The sequence below is a fragment of the Sus scrofa genome, chromosome 1 (assembly GCF_000003025.6).
Source record: "Sus scrofa isolate TJ Tabasco breed Duroc chromosome 1, Sscrofa11.1, whole genome shotgun sequence".
Taxonomy (NCBI): Eukaryota; Metazoa; Chordata; class Mammalia; order Artiodactyla; family Suidae; genus Sus; species Sus scrofa.
Genome location: NC_010443.5, coordinates 7,398,499 through 7,425,927, shown reverse-complemented (window position 1 = coordinate 7,425,927; position 27,429 = coordinate 7,398,499). Strand labels below are relative to the sequence as shown.

General features: G+C 55.8%; 1 protein-coding gene across 1 annotated transcript in view; it reads left to right on the top strand.

Annotated features, from left to right (window-relative positions):
* The window catches only part of IGF2R (insulin like growth factor 2 receptor), a 102,996-nt gene that overhangs the window by 46,553 nt on the left and 29,014 nt on the right, over nt 1–27,429 (top strand). The window contains 19 exon segments of the mRNA NM_001244473.1: nt 1,478–1,642; nt 3,924–4,064; nt 5,389–5,532; nt 10,012–10,149; nt 10,741–10,888; nt 11,337–11,514; nt 12,127–12,242; nt 12,672–12,840; nt 14,241–14,420; nt 16,658–16,759; nt 17,737–17,838; nt 19,649–19,844; nt 22,029–22,199; nt 22,757–22,900; nt 22,979–23,154; nt 23,394–23,481; nt 23,927–24,142; nt 25,164–25,294; nt 25,545–25,642. Of these exon segments, the coding sequence (NP_001231402.1) occupies nt 1,478–1,642; nt 3,924–4,064; nt 5,389–5,532; nt 10,012–10,149; nt 10,741–10,888; nt 11,337–11,514; nt 12,127–12,242; nt 12,672–12,840; nt 14,241–14,420; nt 16,658–16,759; nt 17,737–17,838; nt 19,649–19,844; nt 22,029–22,199; nt 22,757–22,900; nt 22,979–23,154; nt 23,394–23,481; nt 23,927–24,142; nt 25,164–25,294; nt 25,545–25,642 (2,803 nt within the window).

Genomic DNA, 27,429 nt, shown 5'->3' with positions numbered 1-27,429 from the left:
GTCTGGCTCTGAGGCCGGACCATCTGGGTTTGATTTCTGGCTCCTCTGCTTTCTACCTCGGAAACCATAGGCAAATTGTTTAGTTTCCCTAAATCTACAAAACAGGCTAAAATGGTGCCTGTGCTATATGATGCAATAGGCTAACGCACCTGAAGTCCTTAACGCAGAGCCTTTTGGCGCAGCCAGTGCCACCCCCACCCCCGCCAGGGGCAGTTAACACCTTGCGCAGGGCGCCCACCTAGACTGTGCTTCGGGCACATTAGCCACTGTTGCTGGTGTTGTAATTATGATGTTTATAATGTTAAAGGTTTAATAGAAGTTATGATCGAAGCATCATTGCCTTTGGTGGAAAACCGAGTTGTGCTCTCCGTTGGAACACTGTGCTCTTCCAGGCACCGAACGGCAGGGAAGGCGCATCCTGTAGGAGGCCCGGGGGGATCCTTAAGCCGTGAAGGGCTGGAAAATGGACTTTTGGGCCGGCGGCTCACCGGCCTGGAAAGGCCAGGGGATAGTATTTCCAGTTCAGGAAAAGTCAGCAGGGTCTGTGGAATCCCAGGCTACGTGGAGCTAGGAAGTGATGCTTGAAGGGCTGGCTTTCGGTGCGGAACTGAACCCTGAGGGCTCCCTGGAGGTGGTGGTCAGGGGGACTGGATTTGAGGAGGGCGTTAGAGACCCACGCCTGCTCAAGTTCCAGGATCAAGAATGTGGGAGCCTTGGGGGGGCGAGGTCTCTAGACCTCAGCTCACTTCAGTGGGGAGGGAGGGACCGCAGGCGGTATCCTTTTTCTTCCTTCCTCCCTCCCTCCCCCCCCCCCTTCTTTCCTTCTTTCCTTTTTATGGCTGCACCTGCAGTATATGGAGGTTCCCAGGCTAAGGGCTGAATCAGAGCTGTAGCTGCTGGCTTAACACCACAGCCACAGCAACTCCGGATCCGAGCCGCATCTGTGACCTCTACCACAGCTCACGGCAGCAGAGACCAAACTGCATCCTCACAGACACTGTCGGGTTCTTAACCTGCTGAGCCACAGCAGGAACTCCCCTTTCATTGGAGGGACCCATTCCTGGACCATGTCCTGCTCACAAGCACATCATTAAGCCAGTGGGCGCTCCTGGAACTGAGCCGCGGTCTCTGCCCTCCTTCCGCCGAATCCCTCCCTGACTGAGGATGTTTCAGAGCCCACGGGAGGCTGACCGCAGCCAGAGAGCAGCGGAGCCCTGCCTGGGGGCTCCCACCCCCTCGAGCGCGTTGTCAACAGCCTCCTGTCCTGTCGAGATGAAAGGGGCACGGGGCTGCCTTGGGGGGCATTGATGTCGGCCTGAAATGCAGTCAGAGCCTCTCTGATCTCTGAGCCGTCTGCTCTCCCGGGTCGGGGACCTGAGTCTGGCTGGCACGGCCGGCGTGGGTGTCCCGTTAGCTGCCCCTGCCCTTGCTCCTCTGAGTCACGTCACAGGGTGCTTTTCCCTCTCACGCCGCACAGGTAACAACGGGAAGGGGGCCCCCGTGTTCACCGGGGAGGTGGATTGCACCTACTTCTTCACATGGGACACGAGGTACGCCTGCGTGGAGGAGAAGGAGGCTCTGCTCTGCGGCGTCGCGGACGGGAGGCAGCGCTTCGACCTGTCGGCGCTGGCCCGGCACTCAGGTAGGCCCGCCCGGCTGCGCCCGCGAGCACGGCCTTGCCTGGCCCAGAGCCACGCCTGGAGCTGCCAGACCTGCTTTCCTTGTCAGCTGATCACACGCGGCCTTGCCGCCCTGCACGTGTCGCAGTTCGGTGATCAGAGATGGCCCTGCGTTAGGAGGCAAAGGGTCTGAGCTGGGGGTCAGCGTCTCCACTGGCTCCTTCACTGCCTTGGGCTAATCTTCTCGTGGTTCAGCAAAAACGGCCCAGTGCCTTCTGTGGGCTGGGTCATGCACTTTGAGATAAGAAACTTTTTTTTTAGCCAAGAGGGTGGAAGTTAAAAGTTCTCATCGGACACAACAATAGGCAACGCTCTGTGGTGGTGAGTGTTAACGAAACTTCCTGAGGTGGTCATTTCGTAGTATCCACACGTCTCTAATCGTTATGCATCTGCCACGATCACCATGTTATGTGTCACTTACAGCTCAATTTAAAAAAAGTTTTCAGCAGCCTTCCTGCAGGCAGCGTTCCCGCGGAACAGTCCTGCCTGCCCCCCCCCCCCCCCACGCTTTGCCCCTTGCCTCGCTGCCTCTCCCCTGCCCACCTTCAGATTCCTCCGTGGGGCCAGAAGGAGGAGAAAGGGTTCCCATGGGACGTGGGGTTGTGTCCCCGCAGGGTGGGGCTCGTCCCTGAGGCCTGGTTCACGGTGCAGACTTCATTTGTCCTGTGCACCCTCGCTGCCTTGGTTACGTGACCGGGCCTGGGCGAGGCGCGGGGATACGGTGGCGGGCCTGGCCAGCACGACCTCTGCCCCGTGGGCCTGGAACGCTAGGGGGTGGGCAGAGAAGACTGAATCATGAGTAGGGGGCCATCCAGTGGTGAGAACCGGGTCGAGTTGGGGACTTCTGATTTGACCCTTTTTTAGCAGCCTTGGCGTTGGGCCCAGACAGAAGGCCGTTGCCTCTGTGGAGTGGAGATGCTATTTAACACAGGGAGCGGGACTTGCCCGAAGTCGCAGGAGGAGCAGCTGCCCCAGGAACGGTCCTCCTCATGTGGCCTGAGCCCCAGCCACCTGGAGAGCATCACCTTAGCGAGGCGTCGCTCTTCCCCTTTGCCCACGAGCCCCTGGTAGAGGCCGCGGGGCCGGCGCCCTGGGCCGCCTCTGCGCAGATGCCGTTGGAGGCCTGTGCTGCCACCTCCAGCTCTGCTGCTGGAGAGAGTTAGTCCCCGCGTTGGCCTCCCCCGGTTTTCTCACAGTCACTGCAGCGGCGGTTTCACATCCCGTTACTCATTTTTTTTGTGTTTTAAACATCTCTCTGCACGAGGCCCAACCCAGGATCTGTGGGGGGATCAGAGCTGCACTCATCACTCAGTCAGCTTCGCCCACCTCCGCTTCCCTGGGGACCGAGCTTCCTTGTGTCGCGTTTGTACCCAGGTGGCGAAGGCAGTCGGGAGGTGGGAGCCCAAATCCTTCCTGGCAGCTTAAAAAAGGCCTCCTGCCCACCCCCCCCCCCAGCTCTTTGTCCTTGTGGACGTGCGTGGTCGGCTGTGGGGCCTTCCGGGTTATGGGGTCACAGACACCGGGTGAAGCGCCCGGGCCCCCACAGGGGTGGGGGTTCAGTCCCCATCCCCCGTCTGCAGAAGCAGCCTCCCCCACGGCTCCGCAGTGCCTGGGTGGCTCCTCGGGGGCCTTCTGGCCTTTACTCTGCTGTCTGCCCTCAACCTGCGCTCCCTCCACCTTCTGTGGGCTTTTTCTGTTCCCTGTGCGACTGGATCATGATCCATCGGCATTCAGGGGCCCCACGGATCTTGTTTACCTTCCGGGGGCCCTGGGAACTTGCCCCTGGGCCGGGTCTGCTTGTGTGCGAGGTGGGGGCTTCTCTTATCGTGGGTGCCTTATCTGTGGTCTGGAGGCGGATGTGTCACTGACGGCCTGTGTCCGCCAGTCCTAAGGCCAGGCTGGCGTCTGGCTTTGCTCTTCAGTTTCTGAGTTCATACTTTGGGGCTTGGGAGAATTGTGCTGTTTGATCCTCTGCCCCCCCGCCCCCCCAATGCCCTGTTGAGTCTCCTCTTCTCCGGGGCTGTTGGGGGCTGGCTTGTTTCTGTCACATTCAAGACAAGCCTGAGATCCTCAGTGAGGTTCTGTGTCTTCGGGCTTCCGTGTCCAGAAACGTGAGTGCCTGCTGTTTGGGGACCGCGGGCCTGGCGCGCTTCGGGCCTTTACCTTCCACGTAAGCACCGCTGATGGTGTGACTCACGGAGGAGTAATCACTGCTTTTGGCTAGAAGAAGCTTTCTCTCCACAGAACTGGAACAGAACTGGGAAGCAGTGGATGGCAGCCAGAGGGGAGCAGAGAAGAAGCATTTCTTCATTAACATCTGCCGCCGGGTGCTGCAGGAGGGCCAGGCCAGGGGCTGCCCCGAGGACGCGGCCGCGTGTGCCGTTGGTGAGTGGGGGTGGGTAGGGGACAGTTTTCCTGAGCGCCCGCAGGGGCCTGGCCCCAGCCGGTTCGGAGTGAATCAGAGCATCTGGAGTTCCTGCTGTGGCTCAGCTGGTTAAGAATCCAACTAGGGTCCATGAGGATGTTGGTTCGATCCCTGGCCTCTCTCAGTGGGTTAAGGATCCCGAGGTGCTGTGGCTGTGGGGTAGGCCGGCAGCTGCAGCTCCGATTCGACCCCTAGCCTGGGAACCTCCATATGCCGAGGGTGTGGCCCTAAGAAGAAAAAAAAAAAAATCTTCCCGTGGTTCATGTCCGCCTTCTGTCCCTGGATTCTGTGTACAAAGAACGGTAAGGAGAAGAGCGTACTGACTCAGGCGTAGCTGACGGGCGGACTTTGGAAGCTGCAGCGTTTCGGGTCGTGCACATGGCCGCAGCCCGAGACGGGCTAGCTGGAAGCAGAAGGAGCCACGTGGGAAAATGCTTCATCTTTTCACCTTGTATCCCGAGGAACCCTGGGAATAACCCACTGCCAGTGCTTGTGTAAAACGGATCCCAGTTTTTTAACAACCTCACTGCCTGGGATTGTTCTAGCATTATGGCCTCAGGCAGGTGGCTTTTGTGGCCTCGCGGGAGAGTGTTGGACCCCTTAGCCTTCTTTGCTGCAGCCGGCTTGCATCTCCGTTGACTGCAAACGCTGTAGCACGTTCATCACTGGAAACGTCCGTAGGAACAAGCTTGAGGGTGCTTGGGGTCGGTTACCAGCCTTAGAGAAGGAGGCGGGCCCAGGCTGGATTTGGGGAATTTGTCCCAGGATCCAGAAGTGGTGGTGGGTCTTTAAAAGCAGGCCCAGGCCTTTCCCTGCCTTGGTTAAGACGGACTTGGGACAGGATTTCAGAACTTTGTTGTGAAAGGTCAGCTGAGTCACTTAATTCACGGTCACTCGCTTGACTTGCTGATCAGTTGGTTCCTGCTTCCGTCGTCATGGGGCAAAGTCTAGCCCCTCGGTTTCAAAAGACCTATGTCTCGGGGGAACTGAAGGCCCCCAAAGTGGGGGAAGTGTTCTTTTCAGGAAGGGTGTGCCCTGCCTTTCTACGTCGCTCCTGCCTTTGCTTTGCAGGACACTGTGCATCCCTCTCACACTTGCCCACTAAGCCCCAAGGTGACCTTGGGGTCCTCCCCGTGGCCGCCCCCAACCAGGCTGGGTGGGCCGGGGAAGGGGCCCACCCACGGGAACTTGGCTGATTTTTTTGTTACTCATCATCTGTGTCATAATTTTTAATCATGCCTTCTGTTGGTTTTTTTTTTTTTTTTCTCTCTTCCTCTTTTCCAGATGAGTCTGGAAGTAAAAACCTGGGCAAATTTATTTCTTCTCCCACAAGAGAAAAAGGAAACATTCAGCTCTCCTACTCGGATGGCGATGAGTGTGGTGGTGGCAAGAGAATAAACACCAATATAACACTCATCTGCAAGCCAGGTGAAGACGAGGGAGGCGCGCGGTCTCTGCGTCCTTGGCGTCTCCGTTCCGCCAGGGTGACGAGGCCAGGAGAGGAGGCGCCAGAGCCCCCAGTGCTGGTCCCCACCCTGCCCCGCAGCCCGGAGATGGAGAAACCATGTGTTGTCTGAGGGGCTGGGGCTGTGATTTTCCAGATGAGTTATGCTCTCTGCACGGCTTCCTCTTCCTCGGCTGCCTGGCTTCCGGGGGGGGGGGGCATCACAGCGGATAGAACCCATGTCCCCGATGTCACTCCCCAAACCCAGTGCCTCTCTCGCTCACCTTTACTTCTAGGCTTAGCCCGTTTGTCAAGGTCAAAATCTCTCTTCATACATTTTTATGTTCGTCCTCGCGTGGTGTTTTGTGAATACTCTTGAGTTTCACAGTTATATTTATGTTGAGGGACTTCCTTGTTGATAATGGCCTGGTTTTACTATTTTTAAACCTTTTCCCTGCAGCTGGGTTAAGAGCCTGTTTCCATTGCAGGCGATCGGCAGTTATACAGCCTCCCTCCCTCCTGGTGGAATATTTTCTTTGGATGAATTCCCAGTTGTGGGAATAGGTCAACAAGGACTAGGAAAAAAAAATTTTTTTTTTTTTTTTTAAAGTTTTGAATGTTCCTTTAAAATGAAAATATCTGTAATATAAAATCTGCTGTTTGAAAGGAATTGTAGTGATAGACGCATGCCGTGAAAGGCACCATTTTACCCGCTTTGACCAGCAAGTTCAGCGGCATTAAGTGCATTTACATTGTACGTCGTAAGTGCAAGTACAACCCTTCCACCACCGGGACTTCGCCGCCCTCCCCGGCCGGAGCCCCGACCCCATGAAGCACGCATTCCCTGTTCCGCTTCCTGCCCCCACCCCCGGCGACCACCCCTGACCTTTCTGTCCCTCTGGGTTTAACCAGTCTAGGGACCTCATGATAAGTGGATTTTTACAGTATTTGTACCAAGGGAACAAATATTTTTAGAGCAAGGGAAGGTTTTTCTTTTTTTCCTTTGAAATACTTCATGGGAGTATAGTTGATGGGTGATGTTCTCTCCATTTTTTTCTGCACAGCAAAATGATTGTTCTCCGCGTTCTCTTCCATGTTCTTTTCCATCGCGGTTGATCGCAGGATGCAGACTCGAGTTCCCTGTGCTCTACAGTAGAACCTTCTTTTTATGTGCAGTAGTTTGCATCTGCTAATCCCCAGTTCCCGATCCTTCCCTCCCCTTGCCCCTCTCCCTCCCGCTTGACAATCGCAAGTCTGTTCTGTGTGTCTGTGAGTCTGTTTGTGTTTTAAGGATGAGTTCATTTGTTTCATGTTTGAGATTCCACATGTAAGTGATAGCACTTCGTACTTGTCTTTCTCTGAGTATGAGAGCACTTAGTGTGAGAGTCTCTAGGTCCATCCATCTTGCTGCCAGTGGCATCATTTCCTTCTTTTTCATGGCTGAGTACTATCCCCTTGTTTGTCTACACAGCATCTTTTTATCCGTTCACCTGTTGATGGACGCTTAGGTTACTTCCATGTCTGGGCTGTTGTGAATAGTGCTGCAGTGAACACGGGGGTGCATGTAGCTTTTTGAATTAGAGTTTTGTCTGGTATCTGCCAAGGAGTGGGATTGCTGGATCTAATGGCAACTCTCCTTTTTGTTTTTTGAGGAACTTCTGTGCTCTTTTTCCATAGTGGCTGCTACCTTGTTGAATTCTTACATTTTTACCAACAGTGTAGGAGGGAATCTCTTTTCTCCACACCCTCTCTAGTGTTTGTTATTTGTAGACTTTGCTGATGGCCATTCTGGCTGGTGTGAGGTGGTGCCTCACTGTGGTTTGATTTGCATTTCCCTCATAATTTGTGATCTCGAGCACCTCTTCATGGGTTTTTTGGCCATCTGTATGTCTTTGGAGAAATGTCTAGATCTTCTGTCCATTTTTTGATTGGGGGCTTTTTGGTTGTTGTTAATGAGGTCTATGAGCTGTTTGCGTATTTTGGAAATTAAGCGCTCGTCGATCACGTCGCCATTCGCAAGTATTTTCCCCCAGTCCGTAGGTTGTTTCATTTTTTTTGTGGTTTCCTTTGCTGTACAAAAACTTGTCAGTTTGATTCAGTCCCATTTGTTCATTTTTGCTTGTGTTTCTCTTTTGGGAGAGCTGAGAAAACACGGGCACGATTTACATCAGAGAATATTGCCCTTGTTTTCTTCTCGCAGTTTGATGGTGCCATGTCTTATATTTGTCTTTAAGCCAGTTTGTGTGCAGTGAGAGGTGCATTCTGACTGCATAGATTTACATGCGGCTGTCTAGCTTTCCTAACACCACTTGCTGAAGAGACTTTTTTTTCCTCTTTTTTTTCTTTTTAGGGCCACACCCGCAGCATATGGAAGTTCTCAGGCTAGGGGTCGAATCAGAGCTGCAGCTGCTGGCCTACACCACAGCTCATGGCAGCGTCAGATCCTTAACCCACTGGGTGAGGCCAGGGATCAGACCTGCATCCTCATGGATACTAGTTGCATTCATTTCCAGTGTGCCACAGTGGGAACTCCCTAAAGAGACTTTTCCTCCATTGTATATTCTTGCCTCCCTGGTTGAAGATTAATTGACTGTAGGTGTGTGGGTTTATTTCTGGGCTCTCTGTTCTGTCCTCTGTCCGTATGTCTGTTTTTGTACCAATACCACGTTGTTTTGATTCCTGTCGCTTTGTGGTATGCTCCGAAGTCTGGGAGGGTTATGCCTCCGTCTTTGCTTTTTTCCCCCTCAGGATCGCTTTGGCAAGACTGAGTCTTTCAGGGTTCCATATAAATTTTAGGATTATTTGTTTTAGTTCTGTGAAAAATGTCATGGGTAGGTTGATAGGGATGGCATTACAAATGTCGATTGCTTTGGGTAGTTTGGCCATTTTGGCAATGTTAATTCTTCCAATCTAAGAATATCGAAGATCTTTTCATTTCTTTTGATCATCTTCAGTTTCCTTTATTAATGTTTTATAGTTCTCAGCGTGCAAGTCTTTCACTTCCTCAGTCGGCTTTATTTCTATTCTAAGTATTTTATTATTTTTTGGATGTGATTTTAAAATAGGGTTTTTTTTGATTCCTTTTCTGATATTTCATTGTTGGTATAAAAAACTGGAACTGACTTCTGTATTCAGACTTTATTCTGCTACCTCGTTGAATTCTTTGATCAGTTCTGGGAGTTTTTGTGTAGAATCTTGAGGTTTTCTATATGTAGTATCGTGTCATCTGCACGTGGTGACACTTTTACTTTTTCCCTTCCAGTTTGGATGCCTTTTACTTCTTCTTGTCTGATTGCTGTGGCTAGGACTTCCACTGCTATCTTGAATACAAGTGGTGAGAGTGGGCATCCTTGTCTTGTTCAAGATTTTAGGAAGGCTCTCAGCTTTACACTGTTGAGTATTACATTAGCTCTGGGTTTGTCGTAAAAAGGCTTTATTCTGTTGAGATGTATTCTCTTTGTACTCACTTTGGTGTTTTTATCGTGAATGGCTGTTGGATGTTGTGCGTTGCCTTTTCTGCGTCTAGTGAAATCGTGTGGTTTTTGTCTTGCCTTTGGTGGGTGTGGTGAGTCGCATTGACTGATTTTGTATGTTCGACCGTCCTCACGATTCATCTTGAGTCTGATGTATGGTCTTTTCTACGTGTTGTTAGATTTGGTTTGTAATATTTTGTTGAGGATTTTTGCATTTATATTCCTCAAAGGTAATGGCCTGTAATACTCTTTTCTGGTCGTGTCTTTGATTTGGGTGCCAGGGCGATGGTGGCTTTGTAGAAGATCTTTGGGAGTTTTCCTTCTTCAGTTTTTGGGAAGAGTTTGGGAAGGATGTTGGGTAGGACTTACCTCTGAAGCCATCTGGTCCTGGACGTTTGTTTGTAGGGAGGTTTTTTGTTTGTTTGTTTGTTTTGTTTTTAATTACAGATTCTATTTCATTTCTAGTGTCAATCTGTTCAAATTATGCTTCTTCTTGATCCAGGTTTGGTGGGCTCTATGTTTCTAGAAACTGGTCCGTTTTTTCTGGGTTGTCAAATTCATTAGCATATATAACTGTTCATAGTATTCTGTCTTTTTTTTTTTTTTTTTTTTTTTGTATTTTGCATTATCACTTAAGATTTCTCCCTTTTCATTTTGTGTATTTCGGTTCTCTCTCTTTTCCTCTTGGTGAGCCTGGCCAGAGGTCAGTTTTGTCCTTTGGAACAAACAAACCAGCTCTTGCGTTTTAGATTTTTCTTTCTCTTTGTTCTAAAATTTCTAGTGTACTGATTTCCTCTCTGATCTTTATTACTTCCTTCCTTCTGCTGACCTTGAATCTTGTTTGTGCTACTCTTCGTAATTCTCTTAGGTGGTGGTAGGTCAGGTCGCTTGAGATTTACCGTCTTTTCGAGGAAGGCCTGTGTCGCGATGGACAGCAAGGGGAGATCTCCCAGACCGGGCCAGTGATAGATCTTTCTTCCCCACTGACAGGTGACTTAGAGAGTGCTCCAGTGCTGAGAACTTCCAGAGCCGACGGCTGCTTCTACGAGTTTGAGTGGTACACAGCCGCCGCGTGTGTGCTGTCCAGGACCGAGGGAGACAACTGCACGGTCTTTGATGCCCAGGCAGGTGTGTGTTCGAGCACCCTGTGGGGCAGCCTCACCTGCAAGTGCTTTTACCCGTTTTGTTTTGTTTTTAAACATTTTTCTGTCAGCATTTTAGGGGTAGCCTGCTTTAGAATTATATCAATATCATTTGACCAAAAACTCTGAAAAGCTGGGGGCTCGAGGCTTGCTTGAGATAGTGCAAAACCTTTCTTAGATGCAGCGTTCAGGTCGGCTTGCTGAATGCAGAGCCTGAGGAATGTGGAAAATAAGTCACGTTCGAGAAGGTTTTTCTCATGTGTTTCTAGGGAAGAAGCTCACCTTAGACGTGGCAAAGTCGTTGTGTCGTGGTCCCACTTTGAACACCCTGGCGGTTACTCGACCGCGACATCCGGGGTTGAGTAGGGTTTTAGGTTAACCAGCTAGAGAGGGGACGGTGGTGGCAGATCTGTCGCAGGGGGGGCGGGGGGCGGGGGTGCTAGTGACGGCAGTTCTGGAAGGTCACCTTCTCGCTGTCAGCCAGGCCTGGGGAGAAGCATCTCCTCGAGGCCGTGAGCTGAGGCTGCTCTGTTCGCTGTGGTCGGACTGACCTTGGCTGGTTTTTATTCTCACGTAGGGTTTTCTTTTGACTTGTCGCCTCTCACTAAGACAAATGGTGCCTACAAAGTTGAGACAGAGAAGTACGAGTTTTATATTAACGTGTGCGGCGCGGTGTCTGCGAGCGCCTGCCAGCCGGACTCGGGCGCCTGCCAGGTGTCGAAAAGGCAAGTAACGCTCTCCAGGTTCCCCTGGGTGTCTGGTGCCAACGAGTCGGTGTGTGGTCTGCAGACGTCTTTGCTTCCTGACGCGGAAACACTGCCACGGCCTGGGCCGAAACCCGGAGGAGAGGTTGGGGTTCAGCTGCCCAGAGAGGGCGCGGGACAGGCCCGGATTTCCACAGGGCCTCGCTTCCGGCTCTGTGCATGTGTTTCTCCTCTCCGTGTGCCCTTAGTTCAGATGAAGGGCATCGTGCCAGCGGCGCTGAGAGCAGATTTGGGTCCGGCGTCGGGGCTGGGGCTGCCCTCCTCCCTGCCACTGCCATCAGACTGGCCCTGGGTCCCGGGCACCCCTGCCCCTTGCACTGCCCGTTACCCTTCCTTCAGCATCACAGCGTCGCGGCACCGCAGAGCCTCTGGTCTCTGCATCTTTTCTCAGAGACGCTTATTCGTTTAGTGACAAGAAGTCTTGGAACCTGGGACGCAGTAACGCCAAGCTTTCCTACTACGACGGGATGATCCAGCTGAACTACCACGACGGCACGCCCTATAACAACGAGCGGCGGACTCCGCGAGCCACGCTCATCACCTTCCTCTGTGATCGGGATGCTGGAGTGGGCCTGCCTGAGTACCAGGTGGGAACCGCGCTGCGTGCGCGTCTACGCGGCCACAGGGGCGAAGAGGGAGACGCCTCCGTTTAAAGGTGGGGCAGGGAAGAAAGTGGTTACGATGGGGCTTGTGGCTTTGCTGGAGGGAAACGAGGTTCCCAGGCGGGTGACCTCGGAGCTGGGACGGTCCCTGGAAGTGAGTTGTCAGCTCGTCTGGCTCCCCAGGGCTTGCTCAGGAGCCCGTTGTGGGCCCTGTATGTAGAGGCAGAGCCTGTTAGTCCTGTTTTCTGGCCGGATCAGCCTCTCCTGTGATTTTATTAATCCTCGTAGACTTGCCTGGGGACACAGTGTTCATTTTCCGAGCTGAGGCTGCAGTGGACCGTCCCTTGATGGTGGCCCACGGCCCCTGTTGGTTTTGGAGCAGGACACAGAACCATCAAAACCACCCCTTTTTCCCACTTCACAGAGGCTAGATTTCCATCTTGGTCTGTGGCTGGGCGATCTTCCTATTAATAAAATGAACAGGCAGAGTAAAGGGACATCCCTGCAGTTTTCATTTGGAACAGCGGCCGTCTCTTTTGACCTTGTATTTCCCTTCTCTTCGCACCCCTCCCACGTCTGTCCTTGTCCGGCCATTAGGAAGAAGATAACTCTACCTACAACTTCCGGTGGTACACCAGCTACGCCTGCCCCGAGGAGCCGCTGGAGTGCGTGGTGACCGACCCGTCCACGCTGGAGCAGTACGACCTCTCCAGGTGAGGCGGGTCAGCCGGGCCCCGGTCCAGTTAGGGCTGAGGTCGACTGGGCCCTGCTGGTGAGCAGGTGACTGAGCTGATGACCAGGGTCAGCTCAGTTCTGGGTGCAGGACCAAGGTGGGATGTTTTAGACCAGAATGAACTCTAACGATGGCCCGGGAGTCCTGGCGAGGTCAAGCAGTCTTTGCCCAGCAAAGCAAGCCTGTCTTCAGCAGCATCATTTGAAAAGCCGCCCGGCGGTGCTGGGGCCTAGGGCAGTCCCAGCTCGGCGGTGGGCTGCCTTCCGTGGTGCCGTGAGTCCCACCAGGCCAGCTGCTATACGTTGAGGGGCGGGGTGTGTTTCTTTCTCTTTCTCTGGGTGCTTAGAAGTGAATCCTCGGGCAGAAACCTCTTAGCTTGCAAAGCTCACGTTTCGCTTGGACATTTCAGTCTTGCAAAATCTGAGGGCGGTCGTGGCGGGAACTGGTACGCCCTGGACAGCGCGGGCCCGCACAGCACGTGGAGGAAGTACTACATCAACGTGTGTCGGCCTCTGAACCCGGTGCCGGGCTGCGATCGGTACGCGTCCGCCTGCCAGATGAAGTATGAGAGCCACCAGGTGGGTCTGCCCCCCGCCCCATGTGACTTGGTGGTAGAGCTGGTTATTTCTGGGCTCCCAGGTCTGCGCAGGCCTGGCTGCTGACGGGAGGCCCTCTGAGGGGGAGGGGGCCTCAGTGGGATCATATCTGAGTCCCCTCCCCTCCATAGATGCGGTCATATTTGAGTCCTGGTTCAGATTTAAAATGTGAAAAAGCCTGGGTGTGGTGACCTCTGCTCACAGGACCCGGCGGAGGAGGTGTCTTTGAACAGCAGACATCTGTAAGGAAGAGCTAGTGCTTCCAAAAGCTTGGGCTTCTGAGTGATTAGGGGGACAGCTGCACGGCAGGATTGCTGTGCACACACTCGGTCCAGGCCTTCGCTCTGGCCAGGGTGCGAGCTGTGCACCGTCATTGGATGGAATGCAGGTGCCGCCAGAGCTCTGCTACGTGTGCTTGTGCTCCTCAGACACGGCACATCTTAAAATAAAGATGTATGTGTGCCGCTTTAAAAATAGAGCGGCAGGAATGCACTTTTCCTGGCGCCTGTTAGCCGGCAGCTGGAGGTCTTGTAAAGGAAGCTGGCGAGCGCCCTCTGGTGGTTAAGCGTGGAGGCGCTCGTGCACATTGGCGCGTGTGCTCTTTGTTGGAGCAACGGCCTCCAAGCCCGCTGGAGTCTGTGTTTGCCAGTTCGTCTATTCGCTGATGGTTATTTATAACCCTGGATGAGTCCTGGGGCGCTTTCACAGTCATTCACTTGTGCTCTAGTCTCAGCTCTGCCACCCAGATGGCCAGACGATGGAGGCGCGAGGGACGGGCCGGCAGTGTCAGAAGCTCCTGGCCAGAGGATGTGGTTTGAGTCCCGTCTCTGATGCCTGTCAGTCGCGTGGCCTCGGATAGGTCACTGCGCGTGTCTGAACCTTGTTTGCCCTTTTGTAAAGTGAAGAGAATAGACTCTACCAGGATTTTGAGGGTTTAAGGTCATAATTTATGGGAAATAAGTTGTCCCTTGGAATGGAGGGCAGGATAGGCTCCAGGGCCTGGCGGACACCATGTCCACAGCTGCTCGAGCCCGTCACCTGCAGTGTCCCCTTGGCACCCCCGCGCTTTATGTCCTCTCTGGACCACTCACAAAGCCTGAGACAGTGTCAGCGCCACGCCTCAGGCCCTGGAGGCAAATTCAAGTTTTGCTTTTTGGAACTTTTATGTCATTTCTTCCCCGAGCAGTTCGAGCTGAAGTTGGTTGCATCAGCAGAGGCAGAGCCCGTGGACGTGGAGGGCTGTGCCCCCCCCGCACGCAGGAAGGGTGGCTGCGCATTTGCTCATCTGTGGCGACAGCTGCGTGGACAATGCGCACCCACCGTGTCAGAAGGAAAGCGGTCTTCTCTTCATGGGGAAACCTCACAGACACCCGTGTTTGCAGGGTTCGTTTTCCGAAACCGTCTCCATCAGCAACTTGGGGGTCGCGAAGGCGGGCCCCGTGGTGGAGAACAGCGGCAGCCTTGTCCTGGAGTACGTGAACGGCTCCGCCTGCACCACCAGCGACGGGAGGCGGACCACCTACACCACCCGGATCCACCTCGTCTGCTCCAGGGGCAGCCTGGTAAGGAGGGCGCTCGCTGCTCGGCGCCCCGGACCTTGGTGGCTTCGTGTTCCTTTGAGTCTCTTCCCAGGGTGGGGGAGCTTGCTCTTCATCCTGCTTCAGGTCGGCATGTGGTATAAAAGCAGAGGCCAGGGGCCCGGCGGCGGTGGTGCTTTTGTGTCTGTTCTTTCTCAGGTTCAAGCCTGACCTCTTACTGCCGATTGGTGACACACCCAGTGTGTTGGTGTCCTGTAGACGCGAGTTTTTCTCTCTGGGTGACACAGACACCATCCTGCCCCTTCTTCGCTCTTGTGAGCTGGTGACCCAGGGTCCCTGCAGCACAGCGGGTCTTAGAGATGGTTTGGGCCAAACCTCAGAGTTCGCAGATGAGGAAACCAAGGCGCGTGCAGCTCGGCCGTGGGCGAAGAACAATGGGGGAGGCGCGTGTGACGTGCTGGCGAAGCAGGCGTGCAAGGCGAGGGCTGGGAAGTGGAAGGGGGTTGCGCGTGGGCCCTGGTTCCCTGCGCCAGGGCAGCCCAGAAGAGAGAGCCAGAAAGAACTGGTTTAAAAAGAACGTGGCTGAAGCTTTACAACCGAAGATCGACCCCTTGGCCGTCCTGCGGCGCACGCTGAGCGGCATGGGGCCTGTGGACCCGTGTCGAGCTCCCATTCCCAGTATCCACTTCCAGAACTTTGTTATTCTGCCCTGATTGCCTTCTTTACCTGAAGGTTGACATTTATCCCTGGGTCATGTGTGTTTTGAATAATCGCCAAACTCCTCGAGGCCCAGAGCGGGGATAATGGAGTTCATGTTTATTATCAGATTATTTCCGAGGTCTGTCCCACGCCCTCTCCCTCCGCTGACGTGGGCTGGCGGGGGTCGGGGCGCAGGGGCTGGTCACTTATATCCTAGTCAGTCGAAGACGCCAAGTTCTCTCTGCCCTTTGCCGGCACATGGGTTTTTCCCAAGCGATAAGGTCTTTGGAGCCCAAGAAGGTGGCGCTGCCAAGGAAGGAAGACGTGAGCTGGCTGAGCGGGGCCTGGGCTGTGTAGGCACGGGCCCCACCAGGGAGACGTGAGCACAGGCTGCGCTCAGCCCCGGCGGGGTGTCCCGGGACGGAGTCCTGGCCCCTTGGGCCCGTCTCTGCGTCCCCTGCCTGGGCCTTGCCCGCCCTCTGCCCCCTCTGGTGTTGCCTTGCTGTGGAGGCACTGGGCAGTTCCCGAAGTTCCCGCATTTACTCTGCTTTCCTGCGACATCCTCTGGATGGGGACCTGCAGTTTTCAGGGTGACTTCACGTCGTTGCCGTGTCTCTTGGGGTTGGCCCAGAGCCTGGCCCGTTTCGTGGGTTCAGGGAGCATGGAGTGAAGGGAGGTTTCCCCCACCCCCACCCCTAGCCCATCTGCAGTCCGGGAACTTGGCACAACCACATTGTGAGGCTGAAGCGATGGCATTTCCTGTTGGTGACGCTGTGGCCGAGAGGGTGGGAGGCTTCCAGATCGGAGGGCACTGGGTGGGTGAGCTGTGAGTGACAGTCATTTCCTGTGCCTGTGCTGTGCATCTGGGCAGGTGTCTCGGCTTCTCTGTTTCCTCATCTGCACACAGAATGCAGCCGAGAAGTGCTGACTGCTCCCTCTTGCTTGTCTGGAGACCCCAACACCCTCCCCGTGAACCGCCATTGCCCGTGGTGGAGGCGGTGCCTTCACGGAAGCTCATGTGGCACAAGCATGGGCATTTTTTTCTCGACACCCCAGTTATATTGACACCCCACTCTGAGAAGTGCACAGACTGGAAGTGACCACCAGCTGAGCGTCCACAGATCGAACACACCCGTGTAACTAGACCCACATCCAGGAGCCGAGTTAGGGGCAGCGCCCGTGGGCCGCCTGGCACCCCTTCCTGATCACTTCTCCACCTCTGTCCCCTCCCCCCCCCGCCCCCGTGTCAGCTCTGCCTCTTCGTATGTGGCTGAGGTCTCGGGCCCTGTGGCCTTTGCGCCGGGCCCGTGTGTTCTGCACGCCGGGTGGAGGACGGGTTTCTAAAGCATGGACCTGGACTCCCACTGCAGCTGTGCACGGCGGGCACGACCTCAGGCCGGTTTAACAGCATCGCAGCACGCAGCTCACTGGGGCTTAGGGTCGGATGCGGCACGCCGAGCCCTGGCTCAGTGGCCCTTCGCCGTCTAGCATCAGGCTGCTGTTCTTTCGGTGGGAACGGGTCCGTTTTCTCACACTGACTGTTATCCTGGGCTTCCCTCCAGAATACCCACCCCATATTTTCGCTCAGCTGGGAGTGTGTGGTCAGCTTCCTGTGGAACACGGAGGCCGCCTGTCCTGTCCGGGTGACCACGGACACAGACCAGGTGCGTGTGCCCCCGGGTGCCCCACGCAGGAGCCCCCGCCCGCAGCCGCCTCGCGCGTCTCCATCTCCCCCGCGTCCCTTGCCCCCACCCCACCGCCAGGTCCGGGATGAGCACCCGGACCTGGGCTGTCACTCCCCGAGGGCGTAGGATCCCGCCTCTGCTCCCACGCGCTCCTCCTTCAGCGTGGCCGTGGCTCCGGGGGCCCGTAAGACACCACTCAAGGCCTGCAATGCGCCAGTGCCCTGTCCTCGGGGCTGCAGCCGTCTGTCCTGCCGTGCTGGCGTCTCCGGAACAGAGTCCTGGGTTCCAGTCGGAAGCTCAGGGCTCCCCCGATCCCAGCCGCCCGCCCGCCCGCCACTGGGCTCAGCGCGCTCCTTGGCCTTGGCCGCGGCCCGAGCGCTGCCCTGGGGCGAGCCTCGCCTGAGCATCGTGGCGGGAGCTGCTCGGGGTGCCGGCTCCGCGCTCCCCAGGCACGGCCTGTTTGCCCAGCGCTGGCTCTTTTTCTATTCAATGATGGATGGGCTTCCCCTCACCCCAAGTCTCCTGTCAGGCGGCAGAGCCCGCTCGCCCAGAGGAGTGTCCTTGGCCGGGACCCTGTGCCCGCCGTGCTTTCCCAGGCTGTGGCCGCCGCTCCGTTTCCTGCATGTGGCAGACAGGACAGAAAAATGACACGGGCGCTGGGCATGGGGGAGGGGGGGAGCCTCGTTCTCCCTCCCAGCAGCGGGGAGGGAGCTGGTTGGGCGGGTCTCCTGGGCTCCCGCTCCCCGGGGGCTCAGCAGTGTCCCCGTCAGGTACGTGGAACAGCCGTGGAGCTCAGGTAAGGTGTCTGAGCTGGGCCCCCACTGGCTCTGAGCACAGGGCTGCTTCTCTGCCGGGGCTGAGAGCCCTGCAGTCACACGGGCAGGTGTGGGAGGCACTGTCCGTGCCACGTTGTCACAGCCTTGGTTAGAGAGTGTCTGCCCCTTTTGTTCCCGCAGGCCTGCTCCATCCGGGACCCCAACAGCGGCTACGTGTTTGATCTGAACCCACTCAACCGTTCCCAGGGATACGTGCTCACAGGCATCGGGAAGACCTTTGTGGTAAGGCGGGCGGGAGCGGCTCTGACGGGAGGAGAGGATGCGTCCGAGTCCCTTGCGGCTGGGCACGGGGGGGCGAGTGGCAGCTCTCAGCCAGGCGGAGACAGGGAAGCCCAGGTGTGAGGGGAAGTGAGATGAAACCGTCCTCCCTCCGGGAACGGTGCAGACGAGAGAGTCATTTTTCAGAAGGTGGGCCGTTCCTGGCGTGTGGCCGTGTGGCCAGAGCCGTGCCCTGGGCCAGCAGCCTGTCGGACGTTCCGTCTCCTGGGTGGGCTCAGCCGTCTGTTTCCACAAGGCCCCGGGCAGTTCAGGTGCCCGCTGGCCTCTAGTCCAGAGGAAGCGGTGACAGTCCCTCAGGAGGCGCCCTGGGGGGGCTCTGGAGTCTTCTGACAGCGGTGAGTCACGGAGGCCGCGCTGTCACCAAGCGAGCGCTGCTGGAGAGAGAGGAGAGAGGCCTCTTCGAAGCCCCTGCTCGGTTTAACGTCTTCGGGCAGCGGGAGGCCGGGGTGAGAAGGTCCCGTTCCAGGTGGCTGCGGCGGGGCCCCGCACACGCGGAGGGCAGCCTGCGTGCTCTGGGGCCAGGTGCGGGGCCAGCCCACCAGCCTGCCTCTCCCTCCTCCGCCCCTCAGCAAGAGCCACGCTAGGGTTTGGGTTATATGAGGCTCTACTGGCTGACAGCTTATCTGGCCCTCTGTGGGAATGTGGGAGGCAGACAGGAACCTCGTCGAGCCCTTTAGGGAACATTCCAGAAGGGGTGACCCCGTAGAGGACATGCTGGAAGCAGGTCCCTGCCTGTGCAGGGTGGGGGCGGCAGGAGGTCGAAGGTGCGGGACAGACCGTGGATGGGAGGTAGACATGGGGCTGATTGGTAGGCTTCGCGACTCCTGGGAGACAGGGCGTAGCTCTCACGCTGCGAAGAAGGCGTGACACCACCACCTACCCCCTGACGACCTGGCATCGCATCCTTGCCACCCAGCTGTGCTGGGCTCAGCCGCCCCTCCATACTCCTGGGGCCCCCGTGCTCCCAAAGTGGCTGAGTGAGGCATCTTTAAGGTGCCCGAACGCCCCCGATTGGAGGGGCCCGAGGACCGGGGCAGCCAGGCTGCTCTGGGTCCTGTTGTTGATTTCCAGGCAGGGCCGCAGAAGAAGAAAGGGGAACTTCCCTGCGTCAGATTTCTGTAACCACGCAGCCCGCGTGGCCACAGGGCACCTGCCTGGGCTGTGGTCTTTGCTGGCCATTTCTTAAGTCGGAAGCTTTGGTTTTCAGAAAAGCGCTTTCTATGTATAGATGTTAATTTTGTATTAAGGAACTTTGTATCTAGGAACGCTTACCCGTCAGGGCGAAGTCTTTCTTTCCCATGTTTCCTATCGAGGGGCATGTTCCGCTTCATTATATCAACTATTGCACTTAAATGCAGGGGTAGCAACGTCTTGAAGAGACACAGGAGTGTCATGTTTTATTTGCTTATAATTAACGTGACTTCACGTATGGACATGTGTTCTAGGGTCATTAGAAGTCCTGCAGAATCCCAGCTACGTGTGTCCCTCCTGTTATAGCTGCTCCTTCATCCTGTGCAGTGTCTCGTGCACTTAAGAGATAATAACTCAGAGGCAAGGCACGGGCAGTGCCGTTTGCACTTGCATTTTTGCACACCGTATCAGCTTTAGGATTTAACTGCCCCCAGGTGGAAAGTCAGTCACTTGAAGCACGAAGCGCAACTGTGGAGCCTGGCGGGGTGTGGGTTGCTTGGCCCTGTTCGCGGAGGGTCTCACAGCCCAAGTCAGTGCACGGTTCTCGCTGTCTGGCCTGCAGTTTAACGTGTGCGGTACGATGCCCATCTGCGGGACCCTGGATGGAAAGCTGGCTTCGGGCTGCGAGGCGGAAACCGAGACGAAAGAGCTGAAGAATCTGAGGCCGGGCAGGCTGGTGGGGCTGGAGAAGATCCTCCAGTTGTCCCCCGAGGGCTTCATAACTCTGACCTACACAGGGCTTCCCTCCCACCCCAAAGGTGAGCCCAGATCCCTCTTGTTTCTGCAGCTGACGAGCGTCCCGGCGGCTCTGTGTGTCCATCTGTAGGCCCTCTGAGCACGCGACTGAGCACCTATAGACTCTGAGTCCTGGGCGCCCTCCCGCCTCTGGGCTGCACATGCATGGCGTCTGTGGGGTTCTCCCAGGCCCCTGGGGGATCCCGCACCCATAGGATCACAAGGTTCTGTCCACCCCCGTGTCCCAGGCATCCTCCAGCAGCACCTGCAGCGGCTCTTCGGACAGGGCTTTCACTCGGCCTTTATCTTATGTTTTCAGGATTAAAAAGGCAGCAAGGGAGACGTTACTTTTTTCCCCCTAAGTTTCTTTCTTTTCTCCAGTTCTTCCACTCAGTCTTTTATTTTTATTTTTTTTCATTTAGATTTTTTTTTTAGGGCCACGCCCGCGGCATAAGGAAGTTCCCAGGCTAGGGGTTGAATTGGAGTTGCGGCTGCTGGTCTACACCACAGCCACAGCAACACGGGATCCAAGCTGTGTCTGTTTCCTACACCACAGCTCATGGCAATGCTGGATCCTTAACCCACTGAGGGAGGCCAGGGATGGAACCTGCATCCTCATGGATCCTAGTCGGGTTCCTTACTGCTCAGCCACAACAGGGACTCCTGTTAAATCTTGAAAGCCAGTCTTGCTGTCTTCAGTTGGTTCACAGTTCTGCTCCTTAACTTCCAGGACAGAAAGCCTGGGTCTGGGGGCTGCTGTCTGATCTCTGAAGGGTTATCCTAGAAAGGGAGTTAGTCTTGTTCTGTATCATTTGTCAGAGGAATTGGACCACAGACAGAGATACTTTTAGTTGCTCAGAGGAGAACTTCGTGGTAGAGCGGGGAGAGTGGCAGTCAGTCCTTTGCTTTACAGCTGGAAAGTACTGCAGCTCTGGGTCAGAAGAGGCAGCTGCCCCCTCACCTCGGTATCCAAAAAGCAACATGCTTCTTTCTTGTTTATCATTCTTCTGCTCTCCAATTCCAGAGTACCGCTTATAAATGTGGGTTAGGCATTTCTATGTATTTTTTTTGCCCTAATTTGGAAAGTAACCCTCTGTCTGCTGCATGGTTATGGGTGTGGTTGTGTGGCTGACAGCTGCTGGCATTTGTTCTGCTGTGTTTGAACCCAGGGGCGCAGCCCATGAATAATCAGCTCTTAGAGCTGTGCTACCCCAGGCTTGTTTCTTACCCTCTCTTTGCTTTGTGGTCCTCCTGTATTAGCCAGACATCTTGTGGACCACGGGGCCGGTTACCGTGTTGTTGGCTTTGGGGTTCTTCCCTCCATGCAGCCTCTTGTCCCACTGTGGGCCCCTCACTCAGGAGCCCCCCCCCCCCCGTGCCGCCCCCCCGCACACACCCAGCTGTGTTCAGCTCGGTGCGAGGTTTTAAGGGTTCGACCTGACCCCGATGGGCCCAGGCTGGAAGCCTGCCTTCCCCAGTGGCTGCGGGACAGCTGCCGCTTCTCTGACGGGGTCACCTCCATCTTGCTCACTCACGTCCCTTGACCTCCCCTGCTTCAGGAGCCGTGAGGGCGCACCCCTGGCCCCCGTCCCCACCTGAGCGCTCCCACCCAAGCGCTCGTCCTTGCCGCTCCCTCTGCCCGCAGTGCCCTTCCCTCCGATGGCCAGGCTCGTCCTTTCTTCTCTTCTTTTCAGGGAGGGGCTCGGGTGTCACCTTCTCAGTGAGCCCTGCCAGCCCCATTCGAAACCGTCACACCCGGTCCCCGCCACCCACGGGGCTTCTCAGGTCCCATCCCAGCTGTGTTTTTCTTTGTTTCCGCCTGGCACGCATTGGGCTGCCTTTCGTCTGCCTGCTGTTGGGGTGCCGGACCGGAATGTCAGCTCCGAGGGGGCAGGCATTCCCTCTGTTGCGCTCGTGGGTGCAGCAGGAACTTAGTGTCGTTGTCTAGGCCCCGAAAGGAAAGTGGCGGCGGTTCCTGCTTTTTGGCTGGATAAACGGATGTGGCATTTGTGTGCTTTCTGCAGTAGAAGAGCGCCAAGACACGGGTTCACGGTGGAAACCGTAGGTCACTCACAGTGTAAACACGTGGCCACTGTAGTTCAATCAGGTCCCTGCAGCAGACGTGGCCTTGCAGTGCGGTGTCGCCCATGTGCCCCGTGGCACCGTGGTTGCCGCTGTTCCTCACAGCCTGGCCTTCTTACTCCCAGGGCCGGCTGACGCTTTCATCATCCGCTTCGTTTGCAATGGCGACCTTTACCCAGGGGTCCCCAAGTTCCTGCACCGAGACATCGACTCTCGCCTGGGGATCTGGAACACTTTCTTTGACTTTGAAACCGCGCTGGCCTGTGTGCCTTCTCCAGTGGATTGCCTAGTCACCGGTGAGCCGGGCAGAGTGTGTCTGTGCCTGGGAGTGAGTGTGTGTGTGTACGTTTGCGTGTGTGTGGTGTGTGTGTGTGACGTTTTACAGGCAGCATGACATTTGTGTTACATACTTTCCTTGAATGATGCCTAGAGTTCTAAGGTTTCTCTCCGAGAGAATCTGGGTGTGTAGCGAAGGGTTTGAAGCTCTATTTGGGGATCAGAAGCTGCCTGACAACAGAGAAGAGAGCCAGGGGAGAAGAAAATCAGACACGCTGTCAGAGCTTCTCACCAGGGGGAGAGGAAAGAGGGGCCAGCGCTCGCTCTGTAAGGTGGACCTGACACCGAGCGGGGGCCAGGGGAGCTCGTTCTTGGCGGAGCCCCCTCTGCCACCCCCGGGGCTCGGGCATGGACGGCCGGTGTACGTTTCTGTAGGAAAAGCTGCTGGGCTTCCCGTGGGTTCCCTCCTTTCTCTGTTGCGAGTGTTAACTTGGTGCATCCTTGGTCCTCGGGGTTGGAAGGTGGCGCCCGGAGCTACCAGGAAGGCAGGGGTTGCCAGCGTTGCCCTGTGTTTCAGACCCCGAGGGGAATGAGTACGATCTGAGCGGCCTAAGCAGAGTCAAGAAGCCCTGGACTGCGGTGGACACCACCAGCGATGGCAAAAAGAGAACCTTCTACCTGAGTGTCTGCAACCCCCTGCCGTACATTCCCGGCTGCCACGGTGAGCGAGGAGCCTCGGACCCGGGTTCGCCCTGCCCTCCCTCCGGCCCCCCCTCAACGGCTCTCCCGGCCCTTCCAGGCAGCATGGTGGGGTCCTGCCTGGTGTCGGAAGACAAGAGCCTGAACCTGGGCGTCGTGCAGGTCAGTCCTCAGGTCGCCGCCAACGGCTCCCTGAGCGTCGTCTACGTCAACGGCGACACGTGCAAGGACCAGCGCTACTCCACGCGGGTCATCCTCGAGTGCGCCCACACCGCGGTGCGTGTTTGCCGCCCCTTCGGTCTCTCTGACTCAGCACCGGCCTGGCTGCCTTTTCACGGGTGTAGACCACCGAGAGGGTGCCACTGGCGCCTGCCGTTACCCCGGTCCGATGCGTTTAATACGGGCTCTGTGCTTTGCTCCCGGGGGTCGGCAGTTGGGTGTTCCGGCTCCCATTGGATGGGTTTTTTTCTTTTTTAATAAAAGAGGACACAGCACGCTGTCGGTTTGCGTTGCAGGGGTCCCCGACGTTCCAGCTTCTGGACGACTGCGAGTACGTGTTTGTCTGGAGAACGGTGGAAGCCTGTCCCGTGGTCCGTGTGGAAGGTGAGGCCTGGGCCTGCTCACGAGCGGCTGTAAGGAGTCGGGGGGGGCTCATGTCCCAGCGTCTTAGACGTGGGGCCTGTGCGCAGCTCCGATGCCTCTCGGGGGACGGGAGCTTCTTGCCCCTGAGCGTTTTCCCCGCACTTCGCTGCGCGCTTCACCGGTGGCGTTTCCAAGCCCACGCAGACTGATGAGCTGTTGGGCGTCTCACCCTGGAGAACATGAAGGAGGGGCTTTGTTTCGTCTCTTTAAAGGGATCTTCGTTCAGTGACCTGAGTTTGCCTAGAAGGCCGTTTGCCAGGCGGTCTGTCTCACGTCTGCCAACCAAAGGAGAGAAGGTGGCGGGGCGGGTGGCGCCTCTCCTGAGACGGTGCTCAGCTGGAGGTCACGCAGCCTCTGCCCGGAAGCGAGCATGCGTGTAACTGCCCCCCTCCCTGTGTTCTCGAAGGGGACAACTGCTCGGTGAAGGACCCGCGGCACGGCAACTTGTATGACCTCAAGCCTCTCGCCCTCAACGACACCGTGGTGAGCGCCGGCGAATACACCTATTACTTCCGGGTCTGTGGGAAGCTGTCCTCGGACGTCTGCCCCACCAGCGACAGGTCCAAGGTCATCTCGTCATGTCAGGAGAAGCGCGGACCCCAGGGCTTTCAGAAAGTGGCAGGTACTATGGGTGTTTCTTCTTTTTGCAAAGGATGAAATTACATTTGTAAAGAGTTCTTGTTGTGGTTCAGCAGTTAACGAACCTGACTAGCATCCGTGAGGCTGCAGGTTCGATCCCTGGCCTCGCTCAGTGGGTTGAGGATCTGGCACTGCCATGAGCTGTGGTGTAGGTCCCAGATGCGGCTCAGATCGTGCATTGCTATGGCTGTGGTGTAGGCCGGCAGCTACAGCTCCAGTTTGACCCCGAGCCTGGGAACCTCCATGTGCTGCAGGTGCGGCCCTAAAGAGACCAAAAAAAAAAAAAGAAAAAGAAAAATTGTATTTGTACGATGATTGAGGGTGTGGAGATGATAACTTTCAGGAGCAGGAGGAAAGGCTGCTGAGGTCTGGTGAGACAGCGTATTAGAGATGTTTCTGATTCCACTTGATTTTTGTCACCAGGACACAAACTGACAAGTGGTGCAACAGCTCGTTTCATTTTTATTTACCAAAGCCAGTTACTGAGTCTAGGATCATATTTCTTCTTTTTCTTCCAATTTTGGGACCTGCCGGACTACGAGTGGGTGTTCCGAGGCAGTACTTTCTAGAGCTAAGGCAAAGGGGACACATTTCGTGTAGGGCAGGCTGTGGTCATTGTTGTGCCTCACAGCTGGGTAAGCAGCGATGAATGCAAGGACTTTTATAAAAGGACTGAAGTAGCTGGCCGGTGGGGGTGGGCAGCCCTGGGGGGCTGTGCCCACTGCAGGGCACCGTCTTGGCTCGCCAGGCTGAGGCGTGTCTGCATAGGTCATCCATCCCGTGCTTGGTCTGTAAGGTGGCAGGCTTGTGCGAGAGGAGGCCTGGTTTTACTCCTCTGCGGTGTAATGTGCCAGGGAGCCGGTGGTCCAGAGCCTGCAGGGCAGCCGTGCTGGGTTTTGCAAGTGTTTGGTTGGGGGCCAGGCCGCGACACGGCTGTGTGGACCGGCCTGGCAGCCTGGGGCCTTCCTGAACCCCTCTTGCTGAACCTGCCGCTTCCGGCACAGGCCTCCTTACGCAGAAGCTGACCTATGAGAACGGGGTGTTGAAGATGAACTACACCGGCGGGGACACCTGCCACAAGGTGTACCAGCGCTCCACCACCATCTTCTTCTACTGCGACCGCAGCACGCAGGCGGTGAGTGCCGTGGGCCCGCCTCCGCCTGGCTCTGCAGCTTTGTCTTTATAAAACGAACCTGCTCTGCTGGCTCCTGAAATCTCCCGGTTAATGTCGTTGAAAGACGGACGTCGTTGGTAGAACACACGTCCAGCCCTTGCTCAGGTCGCCTGGAGGTTAACGACCAGGCCCGTGCCTTGCTACCCGCATCCTTAACATGCACGCCAGTCGCAGTTTCCTGGCTCACACACCTGTCTCTCACCTTCCGCAGCCGGTGTTTCTGCAGGAGACCTCGGACTGCTCTTACCTGTTCGAGTGGCGCACGCAGTACGCCTGCCCGCCTTTCGACCTGACCGAGTGCTCCTTCAAGTAAGTCCATGCAGGTGTTGACACCTGGGCGGACAGATTTTCCTGGTAATAGTTTGCTTTACTAGTTAGTGGCCCGGGGGACGGGGGATTAGACGAGTAAGGGGGTTTCTCTGAGCCTTAGTGTCTGGGGAGTAACGGGGGCGTTGGGTTAGGGTAACTACCGAAGCCTTCCCGATTTGGAGGTTCTTTGATCATTTCGTGTTAAGGTACAGAGAAGTGATTGGAGTTGAAACAGGAAGGCACGCGTACGCGTGACTCACAGGTGTGGGTGGGTTAGAGTGACCAGCATGTCGCCTGGCCCTCCCAGATGCTGCCTCTGTCGGGGCGGGGGTGGGGGGAGGGTGCGTGGGAAGGGTGATGGGCCGGGGCTGGAGGGAGCACCAGGGGGTGACAGGCAGCCTGCAGTCTCCCGGCGGCTGTCCTGGTTCTTCTGTTACCTGTGGCTCAGGTAGGCTCCTGAAATCAGGTGATCGGCAGCTGCTGCGATGCGGTGCGGTGCGGTGCGTGTCTTCGTTGCGTGTGGATTTCAGTAGGGTCGCCCTCGGAGTTCGTATAGAATGGACGTTGGGCTCCGGCCCCGGAGACTTCTCCTTCGTGGGTCTACAGTATCGTTCTGCACGTTTAAGGGACACGCGGAGGTTTCTGCTGTGTGGGGACCCAGCCTGCAGAGAATCACTGAGTCACAGCATGAGTCATTTCCATGTTTTCTTCGAGGCGTTACCCTGTTGTGCGATGTCCTTTTGTTCAGGGAGAGTAGTCATTTTGAAGTGTTAGTAGCACGTGGGGATGGCGTGCATTGCATAAGTTATGCTTAGCATGTGTAAATCGTCGTGTAAGTTTTGTAATGTTACCTCTTCCAGTTAATGTTTCAGAAGCATTTTCATGTGGGACTAATTGCCTCTCGTTTTCAGTGAATGTGAGCGGACCTGCCGAGGGGGCGTCTCTGATTTACTTAGAGCGCTTCTCCCTGCTCCCGCTCACACCGTCGTTGACACTGTTTTTGGCATTTGTGTAAAAGAGTATGTCTTTTTTTTGTTGTTTTTTGTTTTTTTTTTTGTCTTTTCGTCTTTTCTAGGGCTGCACCTGCAGCATATGAAGGTTCCCAGGCTAGGGGTCGAATCAGAGCTGTAGCCACCAGCCTACCCCACAGCCACAGCAATGTCAGATCCGAGTCATGTCTGCAACCTACACCACAGCTCACGGCAGCGCCAGATCCTTAACCCACAGAGCGAGGCCAGGGATTGCACCTGCAACCTCATGGTTCCTAGTCGGATTCATTAACCACTGCACCACGAGGGGAACTCCAAGAGGAGGATTTTGATAGTCTTTATAGGTAAAGCTTTATTCATAGATGTTTTTAATGCCAGGTTTTTAAAAACTAGGATGAATAAGGTCAAAAACAATTGAAGAATCCATGGAAATGAAAGCTTAGGCAGGCACACTGTGAAAATGCCTGAGGGCAGTGTTCTCTCCCCGAGCCTCATCCCACTTCTTACTGTGTCTTCTGTAGTTCTGTCTGGAGCCTTCCATGGCTCTAAATGATGAATACTGTGCTTGTCCACCTCAAAGGCTATCAGTTGACTCTGTCTTCAAGCCTCAGGAATGTAATTCACATGCGCTAGTCTCCTTTCCTCTCTGCCCTGCCCTGCTTTGGATAGCTCTGTCTCTCTCCCCTCTGTCGGCCACCTTTAGACTATCAGGTCATTCACTTAAGCTCTGTTTCTTGTTTCATCACCTTTAGACTGCCATTGTGTGAGGTGAGGGCTTCAGGTGCTTCTTCCCCTTTG